General features: G+C 43.6%; 1 protein-coding gene across 1 annotated transcript in view; it reads left to right on the forward strand.

The window, feature by feature from the left end:
- The window catches only part of LOC130480751 (spermatogenesis-associated protein 7 homolog), a 70,080-nt gene that overhangs the window by 16,808 nt on the left and 33,521 nt on the right, over window positions 1–19,751 (forward strand). The window contains exon 3 of the mRNA XM_056853373.1: window positions 4,185–4,232. Within this exon, the coding sequence (XP_056709351.1) occupies window positions 4,185–4,232 (48 nt within the window). The remainder of the gene's footprint in view (window positions 1–4,184; window positions 4,233–19,751) is intronic.

Genomic DNA, 19,751 nt, shown 5'->3' on the forward strand with positions numbered 1-19,751 from the left:
TAAATTGGGGATTGGATCGAGGGATGTGTGAATGGGCACACAAGCTCACTTGTGTGAGTTTCGCTAGTGCAAGCAATAGCACTATAGATATACTGCAAGATAGACCAATAACCAGTAATTACTTGCACAGTGTCTTGTACACGTGGAAGTGCAATTGGATACAGTAAGTTTAGCTTAGGCGCAGGCTGCCAGTGCATTTTTTTTTTTTAGAACATTTCTGATTGCATAAAGGCTCTACAATGCACAGAAATTTGCTGCTGGATCCAGTGTCTGGAAAGCCAAACTGCCATTAGAATACTGTAAGAAACGCTGGGCATAATAATCCACTGGAAGATGTTCCTGTGAAAGCCCCACTGAAATGAATTAGAGCTACACAAAAACATTGCAAAGGAAAGGTGGGGTCGCCTGTGCCAAATGTGGCTACTGTTAGCCTGGACATAACCTAGTCTTGTGCCTTATTGCTGCTTCCTTAAGATAAGTCCAACTGCGTTGCCCGCCTAGCTCCGAATAGGCCACAGCGCATGGCCCTCTTATGCAGGAGATGTGCCATGCTTTCTCCTGGTGTCTCTCCCATAGGCTGCAGCACAGTGGATCTTTCTGCTAGAACCAAAAGGCCACAATAAAGACCAATTCTTTTTTTAAAAGAAGAACAGAGTAAAGCGAAGCTGGAGTGTACCTGGTGGTCCTTTGGTCTACCTCTTTCTTTCTTTCTTTCTTTCTTTCTTTCTTTCTTTCTTTCTTTCTTTCTCTCTCTCTCTCTCTCTCTCTCTCTCCTTTTTTTGTACATTCCATAATTCAAAGGTTTGCCTGCCCCTTTTCTGACTGCTGTTTGAGATGACCTCTGCCCACCTTTGGCCTAATGCATTTAAATCACATAGGAAAGAAACGGCTAGGATTACAGAAGAAGCTAAAGAAATCAATCTCACCCAAGTGGGAATGTTACGCTCATAAATGTGCAGCAGCATCTGGACTACCTGAGGGTAATGAGGACAGAGGCATCCATAATTCACACCTGTTAAGTCTCTGCTAAGGTCTGTCTCTCCCTCTCTGCTCTGTCTGGCCATGTCTTGAAAAAAGAGCCTAACTAAACATGAAGAAACTAATTCAAGGACATTATGTGACCTTTAGGGGATTCTTTTAGACGACTGCATTCCTTTGAGCCAAAGCCCAAATTTAAAGGGACAAATTCTTGCCATGCTAGGCGCCCAAGCATGAGATCTCATTTGTTCAAACCCAGTTTTCAGTTTCCTTTCACTCATTCAATGATACTGATCACTGTAGCAAATCCAGTGAGTTCCTGCTTAACTACAACCATGGCTGCATCTGAGAAATCAATTCAGATGTTTGATCCAAGCTCAGTGGAGAAAATATTTCTCAACATTCATTTTTCAGTCGTTTAAACTCTGTGCAGACAGAAACAGGTTTAAAAACCTAGATGCAATATTAATACACGTGAAGTGCTTCTTTCAGTTGTTACGTTTTACACATGTGGGAACATGCTGCATGCAATCCTCCTCATACACTTACCATTTTGTCTGAAAAGGCTGATGTGTATATTTTCAGCCTCGGTACATGTGTACTAAAGCCCTGATTGTTTAACTTCCGCACATCTCTGAGATGCAGCTAGGAAGCTTCCTTTCTGCTGGGGAGGTGTCAGAATGCTGCCTGTCAGCTGAGAGAACACCTGAGAAGTGGCATTATGACCCCTTCTCACAGCTGGAGAAACTTCTTCACTACATCCAAGAGGCCTGTGGCTGTAACACAAGCCTCTCCGATTCAGGCTGACGTTCCAGTGCCTCTTTCCCCCAGCCTCATGGGAGGGGGCAACATGGGCCATGGATCACACATCGAGCATAGTGTCATAAGACACACATCGAAGACCATGGATCACACATCAAGCATAGTGTCATAAGACACTCAGATCTGAGTGCAGAGTAATCTGAAGTGGAAAGGAGGGTGACACAGTCTTGAGGTCTGAAGATTTTGCACTGGTGTTGTGGTGTTAAGAGGGACTTCTTCATTTATAGAGACAGTAGTTCACATGTGCTTCCAATACAGGAATAAGAACCATCTTGATGAGGATCTATTTTTCCTGTGGATTTTCTAAGCAAAAATATACTCTTTTCAGAGAATGTTCCAATACTCTGTGTAGGAATGAGGCAGTACAACCCTGTGAACTGCATTTGGAACACCAAGGCCTTTCTTCTCTTCCTTTCCTCCTTGGCCCTGAAAACAGCCAGCCATGCTGGTTGAGTCACCCAATGGTAGAAATGCAGGCTGAGCGTGGGCAAGAGAGGAGGATGCAAGGAGGAAAGGCCTTCAAGCCTCCTTACCATCTGCCCTGGGTTATCACAAATTCTGCTGAACCAGCCGCTTACTGTTTGTGCAGTTTCAAGAGACTCTTGATGAAAGAAGCATGAGATGCTTAGTCAAACATTTGATACACATGGGAGAGAAGTGCTATCCTCTGCCCACTGTTACAACTCTAACCAATATATCAGCATCTTTTACCGTGCAAGTAAAAGGGTAAGATGAATGGACATATAAGCAACAAATTTGAATGTAAATCCCATTGCAGCCTAAATCATCAATGGATCTTAACATAAGAACAAGGCCCTGCTGGATCAGACCAAGGCCCATCAAGTCCAGCAGTCTGTTCACACAGTGGCCAACCAGCTGCCTCTAGGAAGCCACAAACAAGACAAGTGCAGCAGCAGCATCCTGCCTGTGTTCCACCACACCCAAAATAATACGCATGCTCCTCTGATACTAGAGAGAATAGGTATGCAGCATGACTAGTATCCATTCTAACTAAAAGCCATTAATCTAATAATTATTTAATAATCAAATAACTAATAATCTTAACTGATAACTGCGGGTGTACTCACAAGTAAATCCTCTGAATTCAATGGGGCTTACTCCAAAGTAATTCAATGGGGCTTACTCCCAAGTAATTGGAGGTAGGATTTTACTGTTAGAATTTTACTGTTAGAATGCAATCTTAAACAGACCTACTCCTAAGTCCACTGGTTTCAATGGGTGCGACTCTGTTTAGGATTGCACATTCCTGTATGTAAACCCATTGAATAAACAGGAATAACTTCTGAGTAGACCTGCTTAGAATTGCTCCCATAGTGACTTGGCTGGGGCGATAAAACCCTGGCCAAAAGTCAGCAGACTAAGTTATCCGGGCTGTGTAACCGTGGTCTTGGTATTTTCTTTCCTGACGTTTCGCCAGCAGCTGTGGCAGGCATCTTCAGAGGAGTAACACTGAAGGACAGTGTCTCTCCTCTGAAGATGCCTGCCACAGCTGCTGGCAAAACGTCAGGAAAGAAAATACCAAGACCACGGTTACACAGCCCGGATAACCTACAAGAACCAATGAACTCTGACCGTGAAAGCCTTCAACAATATCCAGCAGACTAAGCTTTCAGATGTACCATTTCTGTTACTTGCTTATAGGTAGAAGTCAAAGCGTCTGAACTTCTGGCTCCCTCATTTGTGACAAACATGGGAGATATTCTGTTTGCTTTCAGTAAACTTTTTATTCTGAGATAAAAAAGGGATTTGACCCTTTGACCTTCTAATGTACTATATATTGTTCAATATATACTAGTCAGTTTACTGCTAAGATTATTAATTTGGGAGGGGTTTTTCCTGTGTTGACAACTGTATCTTGGGTTTGTTTACCTAGGTAGGAAACACCGCATCCTTGAACAAATATTACATTGGATCAATGGTGCATAGCACAGATTGTAGGCTCTCCAATTTACCAAGTCATTGTTTACAGTGTCAGTTACTAAGGGGATAATGGCCAAAAGATTATCTGGGGACTATCCCAATCACTCAGATTTCACTGACATGTCAGCTTTGTTGTACTGAAATACAACATTTAATCTGTTATTCAGGGAAATGGAAACCTGCTCAACAGCCTTAATGACTTGAACTGCACAACTCAGCATTGACTCAGAGAAGCAGTATATACAGTATCTTCAGCTGTATAAGTTAAATAGCATAGATCAATCAATGTGTTATAAGTAGGCTGCTTAATAGCCACTGTTTTACCTGAATCCAGAGTTTCAGCGGCGTCAATCCACTATCAGGTATGAGTGGGCTATTCATTGCTTTTTCTGTAACTTGAAAATGCAATATTGAGAAATACAGACCAATTTATTTTTATTCAGCTGCTGTTGATTCATCTGCTCCAAAGAGTTTGAACATGAGCATCAAATGTAAGTATGCTTTCAAAGAAATGTCTGGCTTCACTTTATCTGGTTTGTAAATATTTCCTTCAGATGATCTCTCTCTCTCTCTCTCTCTCTCTCTCTCTCTCTCTCTCTCTCTCTCTCTCTCTCTCTCTCTCTCCTTATTTTGGCAATACCTATACCATTCAGAAAAATATTTTCTGCACACCATACAATACTAAAAGGAAAAGCACCTGATCTGCGACTTCACAGCCATGTCTACTGAGTAAGCATGAAATTACTGATGTTAGGATTTTCACACCTGATTGGTAAAACTCTCTTAACACAAATTTGGGGCTGATCCCTACAATCTTGGCAGTAAGCATTAGCCCCAAAGCAAGCAACAGTATGCAGGCTGCCAAAGGACAAACACACAGCGACCTTCAGCTTGAGGCTACAGCCTATTGTAAGCCAAAAAGTGGAGTGTTACTTTGCATCCTGATGCCACCTATAGGCTGAAACTGATTTATTTTGATATGCTGACCTTTCTGTGCGGAAAATTGAGGATTACACAGAGGATAAGATTGATTTCACACATGCCTCTTAAAGCTGTTTTGAGCCTCTGCCCCACTATCAATGAACATGTGTGAAAGACAGTTTTAAAGTAGTTTTGAATGTATGTGTGCTTTTTTAATCAATTGATGATTGGGCAGGAAGTCGGATATACAATTTCTTCCTTCCTGTGATTTGGGTGTCCAACAATGAACTGAAGTGTTCTCTGCGAATCATTGCAGTCCTGCATCCATAGAATTAAGGAATGCTCCCCCTTCCTTTAATTCATCCTTGTATAAAAGTGCATTTTTGGTCACTATTAGCAGAAGGTTGAAGGGGGAAAAACACAAAGCAGAGGAAGGAAGAAGCCCTGATTTTGAACCCAACTCTTTTCAGCCTTCGATGAGAGAAAAAGGGGGGAAATAAATAAATCACTGTAGTTAGTCAAATAAAAGGAAATCACAGAAGCAGCACTGACTTTCTCTTTTCATATACATATGCTCACACTCAATCGCCCTAAAGAAACAAAATGAGAACATCTCTACTGGATTAGATCAAAGGTTTGTGAATCTTCTTGTAGGTTATCCGGGCTGTGTGACCGTGGTCTTGGTATTTTCTTTCCTGACATTTCATCAGCAGCTGTGGCTGGCATCGTCAGGAAAGAAAATACCAAGACCACTGTCACACAGCCCGGATAACCTACAAGAACCGATGAACTCTGACCGTGAAAGCTTTAGACAATATTTTGTTAATCTTGTTTTTAACAGCAGGGTCATGACTATAAGTTGGGTTGCCAGCCTCCAGGTGGTGGCTGGAGATCTCCCACTAGTACAACTAATCTGCAGGCGACAGAGATCAGTTCACCTGGAGAAAATGGCCACTTTGGCAATTGGACTCTATGGCATTAAAGTCCCGTCCCCCCTCCCTGCAAACCCTTCCCTCCTCAGGCTCCACCCCCAAAATCTTCAGGTATTTCCCAACCCGGAGCTGGCAACCCTAACTATAAGGAACCCATTCAGAGGGCAATAGTCCCCCGTCGTCTGTTGCCACCCAACTACTGGTCTTCAGTGTCACATTGCCTCTGAACATGGAAGATGCATTTAACTATTGTGGCAGGATATTTCTTAAATTAAATATGTGCTACATGAAAAGGTATTTTCATTTGTCTGTCCTGAATCCATTGTATTACAAAAGAGGGAGGAAAAATAAGTTCTTTATATCTATTTTCTCCACATCATATCATAAAAAGCCTAATTGGCACTTTGTTTCATTCCACGCCAGCAATCATCTAGCTGCAAATCTGCTCATTAACTGACTGACAGTCTGCCATCCTGGCTACTAGGGCTGTCAATTCGGTTCGGCCCGAACTGAAAATCAGCCGAATTTCCCTTGATTCGGCGGTTTTTAGTTCGGACGGATCCGAACTCAAAACTGGCGGGCAACCGGGGGGGCCGAATTCAACGAGTTCGGGAGTTCGGCGAATAAATTCGGCCAATTCGGCCGTCAGTAAGCAGCATAACCGTCAGTAAGCAGCATTCTCCTTCCCCGGCCAATCGGTGGCCAAGCTGGGTCTTCTTCTGGCCAATCAGTCAGGATTGAGTGCTGGAGGAATCAGCTGATGTGCGGCCGGCCGGGGAAAGAGAGAGAGAGAGGGAAATCCTCATGTGTGTGTGAGGGGGTGCTTGTGCACATTCGCTCCTTTCCGTGGCTGCAGGGGGCGCATTTTTTGGGGTACCGACCCCAAACTTTCAGGGGATATTCAGACAGGTTTTTTTAAGAGACCACCCAAGTTTTGTAAACATTGGGTCAGGGGGTCCCGAGATATGGGCTCCCCCCTTTTTTCTTTCCATGGCTGCAGAGGGCGCATTTTTGGGTGTGCCGACCCCAAACTTTCAGCGGAGCATCAGACTAGGCTTCTTAAGATACCCCCCAAGTTTTGTAAACATTGGGTCAGGGCCTCCCGAGATATGGGCTCCACCCCTTTTTCCTCTCCCCCCTTTTCCATTTTCGTGGCTGCAGTGGGCGCTTTTTTGGGGGTTCAGCCCCCAAACTTTTGTCATAGCTTCAGAGAATCCCTCTTAAGAGACCACCCAAGTTTTGTAAAGATGGGTTCAGTGGGGGCTGAAATATTGGCTCCCCCCCCTTTTCTCTTTCCATGGCTGCAGGGGGCGCATTTTTGGGTGTGCCGATCCCAGACTTTCGGCGGAGCTTCAGTCAAGGCTTTTTAAGAGACCACCCAAGTTTTGTAAACATTGGGTCAGGGCCCCCCGAGATATGGGCTTTCCCCTTTTCCCTATTGGGATGAATGGATCACCCTCGAGAGATGCATACATATGGATCTTATATTGGATACAAATGGGATCATATTGGATTACCCAGCCTCCCAGCCCCTCCTGCTGGAACAGAAGACAGCCACAGTAAGACCCCTTTGGGGGCTTTAATCTATATTTTTTCTTTTCTGTGTGTGTGTGGGGGGGAAAGCAGAGTCTGTGTGTGTGTGTGGGGAGGGAGCAGTTTCTGTGGGTGGGGGGGGAAGCCAAAGGGGGCTTTTGCCGGTTCTGCCTGGGGTGTGTGTTCCCCCTCCAGTCTCTCTCTCCCTGGTTTGAGGGGGGGGGCTTCATTTTTATTCTTCAGGTTTTTCCTCATTCATAAGATCAGTTAGGTTATTGATGCTTGCTCAAAACTGGTTTTCAAATGGTGACTTAAAGAATGCATCTGCCTGGTCCCAAGTCCAATGCAAAAGGAGACATTCCACCCCCTCCTGCTCATTATGCATAGCTAGCTGCCTCTGTCCCTTTCCATGGTATGCAAACTCCCAGGTGTCAGGTGTTGCTATGCACTGTTGCAAAGGTTTTGCATTGCGTGCTTGTGTTGCTTTGCAGTTGTATTGTTTTGCAAAATTCTTCACACCTGCCCCGCCCTTTGCATATTTGCAAAGGGGTTGCTCTGCAGTTGTGTTGCTTTGCAAAGTTCTTAGCACCTGCCCCGCCCTTGCTCTCATCAGCTGTTTGTCGGGCCGGGAGCTTTGTGCGTGGGCGGCAAGCTCTGCGGAGAGATCCACATTAAGGGTGGGGGGGACCCCTTTCAGGACCCATATCTCAGCCCCCCCTGACCCAATCTTTACAAAACTTGGGGAGTCTTTCAATATACGTCCTTTGAAGCTCTGCTGAAAGTTTGGGACCTCTAAGCCCAAAAATGCCCCCCCCAGAGCCGCGGAAAGGCGCGGTTGTGTTTTTAATGGCTTTATTCGGCCGAATTTTTTTCCCGAACTTTGAATTCCCGCCGAATTGAACGGATCCGAAGTGGGGGAGTTCGGACTTCGGCACGTACCGAACCCACAAGGGCCAAATTCGGCCGAATCCGAACTGTACCGAATTTTTTTTTTTTTGACAGCCCTACTGGCTACCTCCACAAACCAAGTACCAAACACTTAAAAAGTCTGTTTAAAAGGCCTCTCCTGGGCAGCCCTGCTGGAATACATTGTGGCAGGTCAAATCCCGCCCCCCTCCCAAAAAAGAAGCCCATAAAGCATTCTAGAGGTAAAATTGTCCCCAGTGGTGGCCTTGCGAGAAAGGTGAAATTGACAAGAATACTTGCCTGGTGTGAAGATCAATGCGGCAGAGAAGCAGGCGAGCAGTTGTCATATAGAGCTGTCATATAGAGGAAGGTGCCGAGTTGTTTTCTGTTGCTCAAGAAGGTCGGACCAGAACCAACGGGTTGAAATTAAATCAAAAGAGTTTCCGTCTAGACATTAGGAAGAATTTTCTAACCGTTAGAGTGGTTCCTCAGTGGAACAGGCTTTCTTGGGAGGTGGTAAGCTCTCTTTCCCTGGAGGTTTTTAAGAAGAGGTTAGATGGCCATCTGTCAGCAATGCTGATTCTGTGACCTTAGGCAGATGATGAGAGGGAGGGCATCTTGGCCATCTTCTGGTCACTAGGGGTGTGGAGGGGGTAGTTGTGAATTTCCTGCATTGTGCAGGGGGTTGGACCTAATGGCCCTGGTGGTCCCTTCCAACTCTATGATTCTATGATTCTATCTCTTGGCCTTGAAAACCCTACGAGGTCGCCGTAAGTCAGCTGTGACTTGACGGCACTTTCCTCCCCCACAGGATTGTGAATCGTGATAGCAGCTGAGTCTAGTGACAGGGCAATCGGGGGTAGCACCTCGGGTGGTGAGTGCAAGAATGCCTTATCCTACATAAGCTGGAAGGCATGCAGTGACATTTAAACAGAGAAAAAAAACATAACCTGTGAATGGAGGCATATTCACTGTAGCAGGGAAGATTCTTGCGTGATAATTAAAATCCTTTGAAATCCATGTATGATTCAGCCTCTGATTGGGCACGGTTTGTTCCAATTGTATTTTATCCTGGGGTGAAACTCCCACATCCCTTTTCAAGGCTAACAGCGCTCAGGGGCGCTGTTTGGGAAAGGTGGCTGGTGTGTGTGTGTATAACTCCTCCCCAGCCTCTTATTGCACACCGCAGGTGATCATTCTTATGGAACACCTGTACTTCTGCACCACACAGGTTCTATATAATGGGCAACCATTGCTCCAAACAAATAAATGGGCGTACATGCCAGGAACACATGGTGCTGAACTCTGTTCCCCAAAAATGTGTGACTAACCTGTGTTGATCACATGGCTATGGTTATTACATGTAAAAAAGGAAACTGCAATACCTCCTCTTCGAATGGGCTCCTTTATAGAAACTTAATCTTCAACATACCCAAGACCGGGCCTTTAAACCTTGCAGAGATTTATGCATCCCCCTACATGACCACTGAAATCGGAAGGGGAGTTCCTGACAGCATCCATACATCATTGATGCGAAGTGGGCCTTAGCAAAGTACTCGGAATACAAGTTTCAGAAGCTCGTAACATTCACCTTAGAGTCTCAATTCTTCTCTGGCATGGATTGTATTTCTGAGCCCAAAAGAACCTCCCCCCTCTCTTTCTCTACCTGCTCCTCTGCCTCCTCCCTGCTTACCTTGTAGGCCACTGATCAGAGCTGCTTTGACTGACATTTCACAGGATGCCCATGCCATACCTTTTATTTTTTTAAATATTTATACCCCACCTTTTCTTTTGGCTCAAGGCAGCTTAACTAAGGAGTTTTATCTTTTAAACATTCTATGGTCTGCTTCTGTGCTATCATTTGTTACATAGATCATTTTAGGCTATGTGGAATATATTTTATGCTGTTATTATGCCCTGGCTTGTACTAATGGCATTTGCTTGTTTTTAGTGACTTGTTTAACGGCTTTGTTTTAAATGGTTGTGTTTTACTACTTTTATTTTATTATCTTAGTTGTAAGCAGGGTCAACCCTGGTTAGTATTTGGATAGGAGACCACCAAGGAAGTCCAGGGTTGCTGTGCAGAGGAAGGCACTGGCAAACCACCTCTGTTAGTCGCCATACGTCGGCTGCGACTTGACCGCACTTTACACACACACACAAGCAGGTGTCTGGAGAGATGGAATATTAATTTCCTTAAAAAGGTAAAGGTCCCCTGTGCAAGCACCGGGTCATTCCTGACCCATGGGGTGATGTCACATCCTGACGTTTACTAGGCAGACTTTGGTCATTTATTCATGGCTGTTTGCTGCGATTTCCATGCTCCGGACTTTATTTTTTATTTTTCACAGCTGCTGCAAATTGGCCCATAAAATTTGCAGCATCCCAGCAGCAACTCAAACCTGTGTTGCTACGAACTTTCCCTTTGCCCCGCCCTTTCTGCTGGAGGGTCCCATGAAAAACTCCTTGGAGTCGGATTTCTTCTCCCCGCCCATCCTGGCAAATGTCTCCTCCCTCTCCTATGTCTCCCCACCCACAGGGGCGGCTATTGGCCAAGGGTTCCTTTTTTGTTCCGACCAGAAGCTCGCCCCTTTTTGTGCACTTTGTGTGGCCACTAGATCCGCGCTTGAGTGCCCTACCAAATCCAAATCTCTACAGCAAGATTATAAGAGATGTGTGGCCTCCCATGCATAATTGGCCCTGGGCACTTTGGCTGCTGCATTAAAGAAAGAAAAAATAAGGAGGAAACAAAGAGGGGGGGTGAAGAAAAAAAGGTGCGTGAGCGTAAATCATGAGGGGAGAAGTGAAAAGAACTATTCCAAAGGGGGATGAAGCAACAAGTCAGGACACACCATCAAAAGGGGGGGAACTAAAAGAGAAACAAGGAAAGCAGACAGAAGCAGAAAACAGAAGTCAACGGGGAAACGAATCCAAAGCTGAAAGGGAAGGGGGGGGGAACCGTGCCGAGTCAAAGCAGAAAGGGAGACAAGGGCTGTTTACGCAGGGGAGGTTTTGCCTTGGATTTGCTGCTCTCTCTAGATGCACATTTTCCCCATCCAAATTCTCAAAACTCTGCATTGGGGGCTTATTGCTGAGTTTTGAGAATTTGGATGGGGAAAATGTGCATCCAGAGAGCGGCAAATCCAAGGCAGAACTCCACATGCATTTGGTTGCATGACAGTGGAGTCGAGCAGTGTGGAGCCCGATAGGACTTCACCTTCCCCCTCTCCTTCAAATGCCTCCCCTCTATGGAGCTGCGATGGGCGGAGTTGTGACGGAGGTGGGGGCAGGCATCAACAGTGAGCTTGTCAGCAGGAGGAGGGCTGAAAGGTCAGGGGCAGACACAACCATGGTCAAATGCTGCGGCCTTTTTCTCATGAGTAATCCAAGCTACATTGGGCTTTATGAATTAGATTCGATTCCATGAATTACCTTTTAAGTTTGGGGGTTTTTTTGCTCCGCCTCAAGAGAGCAGCATTTTTTTGAGTGAATAATTGACCTTTGTTTTATGGGGTGGTTCGCCGTTGCCTTCCCCAGTCATCTTCCCTTTACCCCCAGCAAGCTGGGTCCTCATTTTACCGACCTCAGAAGGATGGAAGGCTGAGTCAACCTTGAGCCGGCTACCTGAAACCAACTTCCGCTGGGATCAAACTCAGGTCGTGAGCAGAGCTTGGACTGCAGTACTGCAGCTTACCCTTCTGCACCACTGGGCTCCTTTATTAATTTCCTTAGTGAATAAATAAAACCTCACATACTGCTGAAACAGCATCTGAGGTGCTGGAGGAAGCAGAAGGGAGGCTAATAGGGGTAGAGAAAGACTGTTTTCCTACCAACCATTAGTTGTTTGGAATGCCATTGGTTGTTTGGAATGCCATTTGGCCACCATCTAGGGTTGCCAGGTCCCTCTTTACAACTGGTGCGAGGTTTTGGGGGTGGAGCCTGAGGAGGGCGGGGTTTGGGGAAGGGAGGAACTCCAGTGCCATTGAGTCCAATTGCCAAAGTGGCCATTTTCTCCAGGGGAACTGATCTCCATTGGCTGGAGATCAATTATAATAGCAGGAGATCTCTAGCTAGTACCTGGAGGTTGGCCACCGCCATCTAACTGGGAGACTCAGGTTTGAATGAGTTTTTACCCAAATACCTAAGCATCCCCTATGTTGCTAGCACCACTTTGCTAGCATCATGATGATGCCACTTCCTGTCCATGCTGGAATTGACATTGCCGGGTGGCTGACAGCAGAGTCCTAGGCCTCAGTTTGCTGCAGGTAAGTTTCACCCCTCCCCCTCCAGTTGCCAGTTGGCAACCCTACTTCTGATGCTTAATTTTTTTAAAGTATGCATCAGACAAGTTCACCTCAGAGCCAACAGTGAGAAATTAATTTTGGAATACCTTGTGAAACAAACATTCATTTGTTTACCCTTTTAAAGATTTCAATGGGGCATTAGCTCAGTGGAGTTGTAATAACAGTTAATGTGTGTAATGTGCAAACAATTATTTGGATATGAAATCGTAAGTGCCAAAAAAAGGTTCCTTCTTAGCGCTTGTATTTTGAAAGTACATAAGCAAGTATATTTTGCCAGGCACAGTGGTCTGGAGACAGAGCATCTTTTTTCTTTCCCTAGATTTAACAGCCATTGGCTATTTCATCTACCATTTCACACTTTAAAAAGGGAGAAATGGAAATTAATTTTTTCATGACACTTTAAAGAGAAAAGTTGCCACATCTCTCACGCAATTGACTGCTCTTCTTGACAGCAGATAATGTAGTTTCTGCTTCTCAGAAAGTGTTGTTAGCTGTTTTATCCAGGGAGTGATGCATTTATTTTATGCAGTATTGTTCTGAGAATATGTTAAAACAATATGGGCTAGGGAGTCTCCTTAATCTGGACAAAATGGGCATTTGCAGTATTCTGTGATAATTATTTTATATCTACCTTGCGTCTCAGCTGAATCTAAGGCTGTTACCGCACTAGGTATTCCCAGCGATGTATTAAGAGTTTGAAAATGTTATAAAAAACATCGCTTTAAAAGGGTTTTTGGATGCCACGGCTAAATAATGGTTGGAAGACGTCTTCACAGCTAAAGGGGCCAAACAAAGTGTGAACAGTATTTTTTATAACGTTTTCAAACTCTTAATACATCGGTGGGAATACCTAGTGCGGTAACAGCCAATGGCATTACAGCTTGCCAATAAGAAAGTTCAATTAAATTTATGGATTTCTAGCCAGTGGAAACAGTCTGGCAAGGAAAAGTTTCTGTTAAAGGGTATGTTATGTATGCATGGGTGTGTGTGATTGAATCAAGGGAATAACGATCCTTGTTGTTATGTATGTGTTCCCCCACGCAGACTTAACAGGGTATCTGGAAGAAACGAGGTGAACATTTGCAATTTGCTTCCTTAAACACTAAGGATTTAAGATCTAATTTTAAGACCTCATTTAAGATCTAATTTTGTAATTGTTTGCAGCTTGTTTTCCAAATACTGTTCCTTGCATCTTTCAGTCGTTGTACTGGAAGGGAAAATCTTTTGTCCAACCTACTAGTCCAGGTGGATACAGAAATGTCCAAGATTAACAATCAGGAGCTGTTGATGGTTCAAATAGGGAATACTGAAATTTAATGACTGATTGATATATAATAGATGATAGATTTTGGAGCCCCAGTTCTAACGATAGAGTGAAGGAGGAGACAGCAGATTTCTAAAAAAAAAATTACATGAAGGCTATCAAGATGTTCTATATGGCCAGTATACCAAATTGGAGCAGAAGGCTTCTTTTATGTCTTTGCAGCATTTTCTTCTGTTCATTTTAAAGACAGTAAGGGAGAAGATCTCTCATTAATGATGTTACTGCAGAATAAATATAGATCTGTTTTTAAAATCTTTGCAGGTTATAAAGATCAGCAGGCAATGTAATAAATATATGCCATAATATGACAACCCATCATGTAGCATAAGAACAGATTTGTATCCTTAATCCAAAGGTACTCATAAAAACGGTCCTGCTCTTTGAAAACATCGCTTGTGTTAAATCTCACAGACACACACAAAAACATAGTTTCCTTAAAAGTACAAATATATGTCTCTGCTGTCTCAGGTTCTCAGGCTCAAATATGATTAATCATGGCTTCCTTAAAAACTGGTACCTTTGAGTTATTGGTACTACACACATCTTCAAAATATGTTTGCTCAGAAATCATAATAGGGTGTTTAAAAATAAATATGTGGACAGGCTGCACATTATCATGAAAGTTTTTTTTGTGGGGGGGGGAAATACCAGTATAACAAAATGTTAGGGTACTTCCTAAATAAATAGGAAGCAAAGCAAGGTTGGATCTGTGATGAAGAGTATACAAAGGGAGTATAGAAAAGGATTATACAATTAACCAGGAGCTTATTTGTGAAGGAGAGGCCATCCGCTTCCTGGGAGGAGCAACCAGGAGTAGCTGAACAGCTAGAAGTCAAGTCAAGTTTATTTAAAACAGTCATAGACCAGAATATAAATAAGAACACAATTATTCCATAAGTAAAATAGCTTACATACTACTAATATATATCTTGTTAAAATACAGATTTACGTAAGGCATCTTTATACGCCACTCCGCCCTTTCTTAATTTTAAGAACCAGCCAACCAAATTTGGCAACTTTACAGATAATCTCCTGCTGCATATCCGATAGCAGGATTGAAAGAAGAGACCTTCTATTTTTACGAGGGTAACATGCAATTATAGGCACAATCAGGGATTCTCTAATCTGCCTATATATTCTACACTCGAAAAGAATATGTTCTAAAGTCTCTACAGAGCCATCACCGCACTCACATAAACAACTTCCATATGGCACACCTCTATATCTTCCCTCAAGAACAGCTGTGGGTAACATGTTATATCTTAACAAGGTAAAAATCCTCCTATATTCCTGGTTATCCAATAGCTTAATATATGGCATCATGACCACCCTATTCAACCCACTTATATCATAAAGAGGGCTCCTTAGTCTATTCATATCGTGCTGTCTTTCGACATCCAATATACGGAGTTTAACAATTTCTCTTGCCTGAGCATAGTCATTTGTTTTATAAAGTTGTTTCGACAGGCCATAGTAGCTCAGTGTTTGCTCAATCATCTTACTCCAAGAGGAGACAAAGGTATTTGCCAGAGTGAGTGAAACAAGGTGCCCAGGGAAGTAAATCAGTTTAAGCCAGTAAAAAATGGCAGCAATCCAAACTGTAGCCTCGACCGTAACCGTTCCAACCTCCAGTCGAATGGCAGCATTTGACACTCCAGTAGATACTTGAAGGATATTTCTTAAAAAATTAGATTGAGTTTTTTCAAGCAACATCTTATTTGGCATTATACAGAGTGGGGCTCCATATAATAATTGAGCCAAGGGTTTCATATTAAAAAGCTTAATAGCGGCCGCCACATTCCTACCCCCCTTAGACCAATAAAATATTTGAATAGCCCCTGCACTCATCTGAGCATTCAGTGAGACATGGGCTAAGTGGGCATTCTTCGAACCAGACTCTTGTAAAGTTACACCTAGATATTTATAGGTATGTACCTGTTCTACATTCAAGTCCAACAGCTACATTCAAGTCCAGCAGCACCTTAGAGACCTGAATTCTATGACCCTTGGGTTATTAGCAACAGACTCTCAGCTGTGGAAAACACCAGAGCACTGTTACAGATAATGAAACATAAAGTGCTGTGTCTTTTTATAGCAGCAAAAAAAGGGTCATTGGCCAAAGAAAATGTATAATTATATTACAACAAATTAATAAGATTTTAACACACTTTAGACCAGCATGGTGTAGTGGTTAAGAGCGGTGGTTTGGAGCAGTGGACTCTGATCTGGAGGACCGGGTTTGATTCCCTCCTCCTCCATATGAGCAGTGAACTGGATTTGTTTCCCCACTCCTACACATGAAGCCAACTGGGTGACCTTGGGCTAGTTGCACTCTCTCAGTCCCACCTAACCGGTTGTCTGTTGTGGGGAGGGGAGGGGAAGGTGTTTGTAAGCCAATCTGATTCTTCCTTAAGTGGTAGAGAAAGTCGGCATATAAAAACCAACTCTTCTTCTTATATTGTTGTTATAAGAAAGGAAGTCAACCAAAAGGGAAAGGATGGTTACTGCATACCTTGCTTTGTAGGATGATTCTTACTGTGATGCTTTTGAATCCAGTTGCATTTATTCTCATCACGGCATTTTATGTGCTGGTCAAGAACAAGCCAAGTGTTCACTCCATGGAACAAGACAACAAACATATAGTTGGACCCTTTATCATTTTCTAGCACTAGCTGTGAGGGTGTCAAATGGCCATGTTTCCCCCCTGGGGATTTCCAATGATCGCATGATGACATCATTTTAAAACTGGGTTTGGGGAGGAATCTAACTATAGTTACCAACCTCCAAGTGGGGTCTGGATATCTCCCAGAATTATAACTGATCTCTAGACTACAAAGATAAGTTCCCCTGAAGGAAATGGCAGGTTTGGAGAGTAAACTCTATGACATCACATCAACACTGAGTTCCCTCCCGTACTGGGGTTGCCAACCTCCGGGTACTAGCTGGAAATCTCCTGCTATTACAACTGATCTCCAGCCGATAGAGATCAGTTCACCTGGAGAAAAGGGCCGCTTTGGCAATTGGACTCTATGGCATTGAAGTCCCTTCCCTCCCAAACCCCGCCCTCCTCAGGCTCTTCCCACAAACCTCCTGCCGGTGGCAAAGATGGACCTGGCAATCCTATCCCCTACCCAGACTGCCTTACAGACTGCCACCACCAATCTCTTGAAATTTCCCAAGCTGGAGTTGGTAACCATAAATTTAACATGTGTCAGATCCCAGTCTACCACATATTCTGCTGTTTACAAAGCTCGGATTCACTAAACACATGATTATACACATGATTGTAAACTTGGGCAGATCATGAGAAGGAGGGCAGGAAAGATTGTGTCAGTGCTTGGCTCTTGTGGCCCTTTCTTACATGCCCAGGAAAATGCCAGTCTCCACTTTGGGGTCAGGAAGCAATTTTCCTCCAGGCCAGATTGGTCAGGGATCCTGGAGGGTTTTTTTGTTTTTTGTTTTTTTTGCCGTCTTCTGGGCATGGGTCACTGGGGGTGAGGTAGTTGTGAATTTCCTGCATTGTGCAGGTGGTTGGACTAGATGACCCTGGAGGTCCCTTCCAACTCTACGTTTCTATGGTTCTGTGATTATTGCCTTGCCACTGCTGTCAATATCTCCAAGGCTTCAATAGAGGACCTCAGTGTTTGAAGCTGAGATCTAGCCAAATCAGTTGCCATGAACCTGGTGTGTTCAGATCTTCCTCCAGGGTGCAGAATTTAATGAATCTGTAAAGCAGCATCTTCTAACTGAACTGAGCAGTTGAACTTAGGAGCTTGGCCTTTTGCTGATGCCCACTCAGAAGAGCAATATTCTCTGTTTGCTGCACTTCAGACTTAAGCCACTCACCTTAGGAATTCAAAACAAAAAAATCTCTCTCCAAGTTTAGATGTGCCTAAGACAGTCATGCTAGGAAAAGTTGAGGGCAGCAGGAAAAGAGGAAGACCCAACAAGAGATGGACTGACTCAAGAAAGGAAGCCACAGCCCTCAATTTGCAAGATCTGAGCAAGGCTGTCGAAGATAGGACATTTTGGAGGACTTTCATTCATAGGGTTGCCATGAGTCGGAAGCGACTTGAAGGCACTTAACACACACACAAGGCATGACACCTACCCCTGACACACTGTATGGTGACTGGAAATTATCACTTTGTGGGGCAAGAGAAACCCTAATTGCATTTGGAAGCTGATATACAGAAGTGGCGGAAATGCCAGGTATTAAGAACCTATTTCAAGATGCCCATAAACCAAGAACATGGACCAAATCAAATCACACAATATTTTTACTCTCTCAAATCAAATCTCTATAGCATTTTTATTCTTTCACAGATCCTATTATTTTGTCTTTGGCCTTGCTTTTTGATCCAAGTAGCAGTGTAAACCTGGAATTGCTTTTTTACGGGTTCTATCCAAGTTGGTGCAAGTTAATAGGAGTTAATAAATGACTGTGTATTTCTTTTCTTTCTCCCCCATGTTCATATATAAAGAGAAAAACATACATTTATGCCAGTCTATGCAGCCCTGTGTACTCAGATGTAAGACTAAGCAAAAGAGCTGGTCATCTTCTTTAAACAAGTACAAAACAAAACAAAAGGCTTCCATCCCCTATATAAGTTTGCTGCTACTTATTGCAAGAGAAAAAGTGAAAGATGAACTCTATTAACAATTCTGGAGTCAAGAGTCCTATTTTAGTAATGTGGTGGCATTTGCCTCTCTCCCTCATACCGTACAATTTTGGAGGTGAATATATATCTATTTATTATGTGATATAAAAGAGCAGCCACAATGAAGTCTCTTCTATTGTTTGTTTTCATTTAATCTCAAATATATTTCAAGGAGGACATTGAATCTTTTCTTTGAATCAGTTCTCTCCTTCCTTCTCCATTGAAACTGCAATCATCCCCTTTTCTGGGGATTGTCTGGGAAAGCTATAAGCATCCAGCTTCTTCTAACTCATCTATTTGGAAAATGTGTTCTATGCCATGTGCCATTATAGAATATAGGAATATCACCACTGAGAATTCTTACTATTTTTAGTACAAACTTCCCACAGAAGAAAGCCACTTTATATTAAAGTTGCCTAGAAGCTCCCATGCTTCATCTCGATAGGAACCAGGCCTTCAGGCTTTGAAAAATAAATTCATTGCTCTTTGTTGACTGCAACAGGTCAATCCTCAAAATGTGCCCCTAGCATGATTCCTGAGATATTTACAAATATGGCAGGCATACTGCTTTTCAGATAAGGAATGTGCAGAATTATTTAACTTCAGATTTAATTATTTATCACTTGGGGACTAAATCTTGCTTACCTTGTTCCCTAGAGAATGCTAACTATGTTCAAAGCTACTTAAAATGCTTTCAGTTGTGCAGTTGAGTAGGAATTGGCTTGGGGTGGAAAATTAGATGTGGTAAGCAGCAAAACACCGCTAAGCAAAAATAAGTAGTTATTGCCACGTAGAGGAAAGCATAGACTCTGGTTGTTTAAGCATGCCCAGTATGTCATTGGTTTGTCCCTCTCATTTCTCGTGTTTTTCTATCCCGAGATCCAAAAATGGAATCATGGTGAACTCTGCCTTGCATCAATCCTGTAAAAGATCAGGGAGGAATGTTACCATGTGCAGCACTGCCGGATAGTAGGGGAGTGGTCATCATTTTCGTCACCACTTTGGGATTGGCTGATGCCCGGTTAAGGGTTGACCTAATGCTGAGGTGTGTGTGTTTTTTTTTAATACCGGCATGCCAGCATACCAGCATTAAATCCCCCCCTTTTTTTAGCAAGCATGGTTTTAGACCTCCACCCTCCTCTCAGATCTGTCTTTCTCTGCCTTTTCAAAATAAAAACAGAAAGGCGGGAATGCGGGTGCTAGTTCCCCTGGGCAGTGAAAGAGCTCTGATGGCGAGGGGGGAGGCTTCCCACAGACCTTGGAGGAGGGTTGCCTCTTTGTTCCTGGTGGGAGGGAGCCCTACTCTCATTCCTTCCCACATCACGTGACCCTTTGCGGCAGCAGCTGCTGCAACAGAGGGGTGTGTGAGAGAGAGTGTATAGGGAGCAATGGCAAAGCTCCCTGCCATACCCTGCTCCATTTCCATGTT

Source organism: Euleptes europaea, chromosome 7 (assembly GCF_029931775.1).
Source record: "Euleptes europaea isolate rEulEur1 chromosome 7, rEulEur1.hap1, whole genome shotgun sequence".
Lineage (NCBI taxonomy): Eukaryota > Metazoa > Chordata > Lepidosauria > Squamata > Sphaerodactylidae > Euleptes > Euleptes europaea.